This window comes from Seriola lalandi, unplaced genomic scaffold (assembly GCF_002814215.2).
Source record: "Seriola lalandi dorsalis isolate HSWRI2012SDOR001 ecotype SW California unplaced genomic scaffold, Sedor1 jcf7180002054556, whole genome shotgun sequence".
NCBI lineage: Eukaryota > Metazoa > Chordata > Actinopteri > Carangiformes > Carangidae > Seriola > Seriola lalandi.
The window spans coordinates 1,473,561-1,480,624 of record NW_019525109.1 but is presented as its reverse complement, the minus strand read 5'-3'; the positions used below and the strand labels follow the sequence as shown (position 1 = coordinate 1,480,624).

The following is a 7,064-nucleotide window of genomic DNA, read 5'->3' as shown; positions in this document are numbered from 1 at the left end:
TGACATTACACAGTCAACCAGCAGCCACCACTTCCCCAGTCAGGCGCACGAATCCAGCCAGTCAGGAGGGACTTGAAGTGGGGCACACAAGGCTCCTAGGACGAGAGCAGCACTCACTGTCACACAAAAACACACTGCACATTCACACCAAGAAAAACTGGACATGGCCGTAACAGCCTTACTATGACTTGAAGGGGGTATTCGCCCAGGGCACCAAACAAACTAGAACTGCCACTAAATGTAGTTATAAGTGTTTATTAATGTATTTGTTGACAACTTTAACTCCTTCTGTGGACACTCATTCGTGGAGGCTGCTGTATGAACACACAATGAATGAATAGTCAAATATGTCTTCATAGGAGGAGATATAACTGCTGAGAGAAATACTGTACATTAACAAGCACTTTTACATGTCTATATATATATATATGCATGCAGCTACTTTTCAGTGTGTTCTAAACAATGTGTTAAATTTTTATAAACTGCTTATAAATGCTAAATGGGAAGACTGGAGTGGGTTTAGGATATTTGACCAAAAGTTAACCACAAATATAACATTCATCTTAACTTCTGCAGAGTCTTCGTGCTTAACTCTGACCTTAATCTGAGGCAAAACAGGTTGTTTAAATCATAGAGAATCAAAGTGTAATGCTTTTTGTCTTAGAGGCTAAACACTTACATTCAGTACAGATACACTGCACTGTTATTAAGTTCCTTTCCTGTTGAAAGAACTGTGGTAGGACATCTCATTCACGGACAATCATAACTAAGAGAACCTCACACCAGTCTGTCATTTTTCCTGGGACTTATCCCTCCAATTATTCTCAGTTGTAAGTCATTTTGCCTTTTTGACATCTTTAATGGTCCTGACGTATTTGTCTATAATGTTTTAGGGATCTGATTTATGGAGATCAGTGAAACAAACCTATAAAAACAAGCAACTGGCCCCTGAAGGGAAACATTATCAGTCCAATCAGAGATCCAGCATCATTAGATGTGATAAGGCCTCTGCAGAAACACTGCACAGCTGTTACACAGAGGAGAAAAAAAAAGAACAGATAACCTGGATAATAGCAAGTGCTGGAGGCTTGATTCATTTCCAAATGTTAACAAGGCCGTTTCACAGCTCCAGCACGCTGCGCAGTATGTTAATACCACTAATAAGCCTATCTCTGCGAGTCATCTCGGATGGCAAAGATTTGAGCACGAGGCGGTGTTTTACAATAAAGCTGCTGGCCACATTTTAAATGAAGCATAAGTATTTATGATTTCACAAAGCTGACATAATTGCTTAAAGGGTAACTGAGGAGAGCATTTGGTCTCGTACTTTGTTTTTGTGTTATGAAAGAGGAGATTTCACTGTTTGCAAAAAAGGCTACTGTGTAGGCCATCAGAGAGATGGGAGGAACTCGTGCTCGCCTGTTAAGCAATTTTGCAGCTTTTATTCAAGCTGTCAAGTCAAACAATCAGGAGATAATGCAGCCTTGGTTTGTAAATTATGAACGTGTCAAGAGATGCACTAAAGGCAACGACAGATGCCACTTATCTCCAGCTGCCTCTGCAGTGTGACTGTATCATCAGAAAGGAAATATAACATTTTGATGTTTACATAAGAGAAGTATTAGTATCAGTCAGAAATGTAATTCCTTTCACCCATCCCTCTCGCAGGGGATTGACTCCCCAAAAAACATACAATGATTTTTTTTTTTAAAGCTAACAAAACAAAAAAAAAAAAAAAAAGAGGAGCAGAAAAGCATCCTCGCTGATCTTCTGTCCATTTCCAACATCGCTTCTTGTATATTTTTTGGTGGAAATCCTCTTAGAATGCAAAGTAAATAGATTACGATACAGTGAGGGATTAGGGCTCGCGCGGCGCTGTCAGATTAGTCGGTGAGCGCAGCGCGTCGACAGCTCTGACACGGCTATGGCTGCTGTTCAGGAAAGGGGCTCCGCGCGATGCTTTAAAGTCCCTGGTTGGCTCCTATTCATGAATAAAACTGTGGCCCGTAATCTCGGCCAACACACACACACACACACACACTTTACACAGCACACACACACACACAGAGGAAGCCTGAAACATTCAATATCAGTGGTGATGGAAGTATAATAGAAGTCTTTATTTTTTCATGCTGATTAATGACAAGCTTTAAAACATTTTCTGTCATGTTTTTAGAGGCAGAACCCAGTGTAACTGTTTCCTTTTAAGGTTCATTTGGTGTCGACTTCACTAAGACAGAAAACAACCTGAATCCACATCCATGGAGCTGCTCAGTGTTTTTGTCTGGGCTGGAATTTCACAGATTTACTATGACAGGTCTAAAAAAAAATAATAAAGCCTTCTGGTTTAGGAAACATTGTTTTTCAGTCTGACAATACAAAACTGCATCATTTATTATACATTTAGATATTTATAATTATTACACTTTTATCATTTACATCATCATCTGTGTGTGTACAGATGTTGAGATCCCCACACATTACATAAGTAAGTAACTACTTTGCATGTAAAAAAAAATATAAAAAGAACATGTTATTGACGAGTCATTGTGCTTCTCCAGTTTCCCATTAGTCAGATTTTTCAAACCATTCCTAAATGGACGACATGAAGCTTCCCAGGGTCGTCATCTTCCTGAGAAACAGAATAAACAGAAATGTTGTGTTTTACAAACCTGAACAGCTTAATCTGTAAATATAAAGACAACCGGTTTACAGCATATAAAGTCACAGTTTTACGTGACCTGGATTTGTACTTAATTGATTATGTTAATTGCCCTCAGTCTTGATAACGATTCAGATTACTTCTCCTTTATACATGCAGACACCTTCACACCTTAAATTTGCACTGACCAACACAGAAACACAAAATGTTAACTCCAGGGTTACACTGCTCTCATATTTGAAAAAATTTAAATAAAAAATCAGTTAATATCAAACCTTAATCATCAATACATGAGACCGAGTATACTGCATCTAAACTGCAACAATTATTTTCATTATCAATTGTTATTTTCTCGATTTATCAATTAATTGTTTTTCTGTAAAACATCAGAAAGCAGTAAAAAAAGACATGTCCTTAAATTACTTGTTTAGTCCCAGTAAGAGTTCAAAATATTTCATTTATTATCATATATGATAAAAACATGCGGTAAATCGTCACATTTGAGAAGCTTTAACTTTAATGTTCCCGCTATTTCAAATGTGATTATAACCAAACACACGCGTTTAGATGCTAGGTCGTAGTTTCACTACGCAGCCTTGGGATATTCTGCAAAAACTGGCAGGTAGGATGCAAATTCCACCCACAAGTCAGGCCCATATACTGACACTGATTCACCTCAAGGTGGCGCTGTCATAATTAAGTTTATGTTTGACCTTTAGTCCAAATTCTTTCATCATTTTAGTCTCTGGAGTCATCTTGAATGCGAACTGGAGGTACAGTGTTACCGTACAGTTGGTATATTTAGTTTTTTCCCCCATTGGGAACCACTGTGCACAGGATACTGCTATGACTACACTACTGCATTATAGGCTATGAACTTATAATGTGATTCTAGATAACTTTATCATCTGATCCATAGGGAGACATGACACAGGCCTTGTGAATTCTGTCAACAGAAATGAAAGTAAAAATCAATTTTCAGTCAATCAACTTACATTCTTATAGTCTGCGTCACCTTCACTGACTCCTGCAGAACAAAATGAAACGACACAACATGTTGGAATATGTTCCAGAAAAACCAGCCGCGTCACATTAAACAAGTACAACGACCAAACATTAGACATGCATAATCACACACGACAGCCCTACAGCACATAAACAGAGACACACACGCAGACACACACACACACAGCTGAATGCCTGAACAGGTTACATGCTCACTCAGTAGGTCGGACACGTTGCCTTTTCTGGGTTTTAACAAATGTAGTAAACCGTTGTCACTCATGGCGATCTCTCTCCCTCTGAGCTCTGCGTTAATAAGGTTATGATTGACATTAAAACCCCAGCGTGCTTTATACAGATATTTAAAACGCTGATGCAAATTCCCTCCAATAGCCTACAGTCCGGATTATCAAATGACAGAGCGATTTGGTACCGAGACAATTGCTAATAACCCAAAAAATGGAATTATTAAAATGGAGAGAGCGAGAAGGAGGAGAGGAAGAAGTGAAGAAGAACAAGAAGTGATGTTTTCTTAATGGATGTTTTTCCTAAATGACCAGTTAGTCATCTCAGACATCTGAGACTGAGAGAGCAGAGCACTCAGGCTACGTTTAGAGAATAAAATAGGCTGAATGTCGCCGGAGAATTGTTGCAGGGCATAAAACGTGGCCCTGAAACCGACATGCTGAACATTATGAGCTGTGATTTAATGTAATGGGCTGCTAGTGGTGGTGGAACTGATGAACACACTTGTTATAAGTAGTTTGGGGAAATTAAGAGCAACATAGAGGGTGATTTTGTTTGAAGTCAAAAAGGCAACAACATTTAATTGCTTCCATAGATCAATTTATTTCCTGTTGGGGGAGGGGTGATGCTTAAATATTTGAGCAGGTGTTTTATTATAATTTCTGGATTTCTGAAAGGAAAAGAATTCCAGCTACAAAGATGAAACCATTAGGAGAAAGAAAATCAGGTTTTGTTTTTGTTAAGATGGTCAATCAAGAAACTGCAGTGGAGTAATTGGTCCGAATTTTTATGTACATCTACTGGCACCCTATACTGTACACCCCACCCAATAAAACCATTTCCAACCACCTCAAATCTTTCAGATTTTAATGTGGAAAAATATGATATTTATTTTTGAACATGCAATAACGATGATTGTTATCTGACAAAGCATATAAGACGTTTTTTTACATCTGTGTTTTTAATTCTTGTGATTCTCCGGCGTTAGATAAGTTGTTCTCTCACAGACACAACAAACACACAGAGATACAGATACTTAACGTGACTGACAGACAGACAGACCTGTGTGTCTCAGTGTCCTGAACACATCTGGGCTCACGGTCACACGAACGCTCTCCGCCTGTAATCTCCTCCGACTGGCTCCTCCATCAACGCTGAGGAACAAAGAGGAAACAGAGGAACATCTGTTGCACTTTGTTTAAAGATTAAGTGTTAAAATACATCCACGACACACACACACACACACACACACACACACACACACACACACACACCAGAATGTACTCTGAAGTGGAGTAACCACACATGAACCAGCTTTTATAAATGGTTTATAATTAGGTTATTAATTGGTTTGTTAGCACTTTATAAATCATAAATAAACAATTATAAACATGTTATAACACAGTTTCCATACATTGATGCAGGCTCACTATTTGGCAAGATCAAGTTAATACTTGCTACTCATTAATCTGCTGAGTTACTAGTATTTATAACTGGAAAAAGGAGCCTTATTGTAAACATCATTTATTTATGAGTTACTATAAGTATTTTTACTACTAAGTTTACTAACTTCTTCATGATTAATGAGTAGTAACTAGATCTTGCCAAATAGTGAGTCTGTACCAATGTTTTGTTTGTTAACACTTTATTAATCATAAATGATAAACTATAAATATGTTAGATCACAGTTTTCATGCAGCATTTATACGACCATTTATAACTGGAAAAAGGAGCCTTATAGTAACTCATTAATAAATTATGTATTTTACACTTTACAATAGGATTTATAACTTGTTTATTTATGATTTATAAAGTGTTAACAACTGAATTAATAACCTAATTATAAACCATTTATAAGTCCTTTATAAGGGTCTTATTGTACAGTGGTACCCAAAGTTTAACTGCGCTGTAGTCACTGCCATCGATACAACATCAGGTATTTATGTTGTCAACAAACATATTTACTGATATAACTGTATCAACGTTGTTGTGACGTTAATTAACAACATTTCCTCATTAAATCAACAGAAAATATAACGGCCATCTTTACTTAAAAACATATTTGCTGTCACAAACGTATAATCCTCGGCCACTTGAAAGAGAGTTATTCTCAAATGGACGCCTCGCTCTCTCTCGGAGCCGTCGTCTTCGTCTCTGCTTCTTGTGTGTTTGAAAACAACAGAACAGAGAGATTCCTTGAACAATAATCAGTCCAGCCTCGATCTGCCACCACAAACTCAGTATGTTTTGAGGTTTTTCTCGGTGGCGTGAGGCTGATTTCTTTTCAGCTTCTACAAACTGACTCCTGACACAGGACAGATTTTAATATATTGGTGAGTCATTACTTTGTGCTTCTGCTCGGGGCTCGAGGATCAGGGAGATGCTGAACCCCTCCCTCCTCACAGGTTGATTAAAAAAAAAACTGAAAATTTAATTGTCAAATGTAAACAGCTTGGCTCCCTGTGTCACTCTTGACTAACCTCACATTAACTCTGGCCTCCACTAAGCAAAAAATAAAAATAGCCTCCATTCTGTCTTTACTCCGCTGACAGAGGAGTACGTGATGAACGAGAGAGGCCAACAGCCATCAAAGGAACGTTGGGATGCTTCCCAGTTTCCCGTCTCGTTCTCTCTCATTTCTCCGCACACAGAGTCGGATTTGGGGAATGCGGGAATCGGCGAGGAGCCCCCGAACTGCCATTGTGCTCGCCTCCCTCTCTTTCTCTGCTCTTTTCTCAGCGAGCCAAACGGGAGAACGCCCGCGCTATAATGCCTCCCCTACTCCATCTCGGCTAAGCTGTCATTGGCTTCACATGAGAAACAATGAAACTTCATCGGAGACCAGATTACAAAAAAGAAGAGGGGGGGGGGTTCAATATAAAAATTGTTCTAAAGGAAGGGGGGAAATTGTGCAATAAAAAAGGCAGAAGCTTTTGTCTCTTTTTCTCTGTGGCCATTATCTTTGGGGAGGTTTGGGGATCTGCTTTCTCAGCCTCTGTCAGCGGTGCAGGGGAAGACCTGGGGTAGTGCGACCGGGCTTTTGGCTGCCAAATCGCCCTAACCCTCTTTACCACTCTTTTTTTCTCTTCTCATTCCTTTTACTGTTTTTTAAAAGAGCTTAGGCCAGAGCATCTCTCTCTGTCTCCCCCCCCAC

The 7,064-nt window shown here is 39.0% G+C and overlaps 1 protein-coding gene across 2 annotated transcripts in view; it reads right to left on the bottom strand.

Annotated features, from left to right (window-relative positions):
* Nucleotides 1-2,087: 2,087 nt before the first annotated feature.
* wdpcp (WD repeat containing planar cell polarity effector) overlaps nt 2,088-7,064 on the bottom strand; it is a 77,988-nt gene continuing 73,011 nt past the window's right edge. For both annotated transcript variants that reach the window (XM_087176474.1, XM_023415721.2), the window contains exons 18-20: nt 4,973-5,064; nt 3,658-3,689; nt 2,088-2,632 (exon numbers count right to left, since the gene is read on the bottom strand). In XM_087176474.1, coding sequence (XP_087032600.1) covers nt 2,582-2,632; nt 3,658-3,689; nt 4,973-5,064 — 175 coding nt within the window. In that variant the 3' untranslated portion in view covers nt 2,088-2,581. The remainder of the gene's footprint in view (nt 2,633-3,657; nt 3,690-4,972; nt 5,065-7,064) is intronic.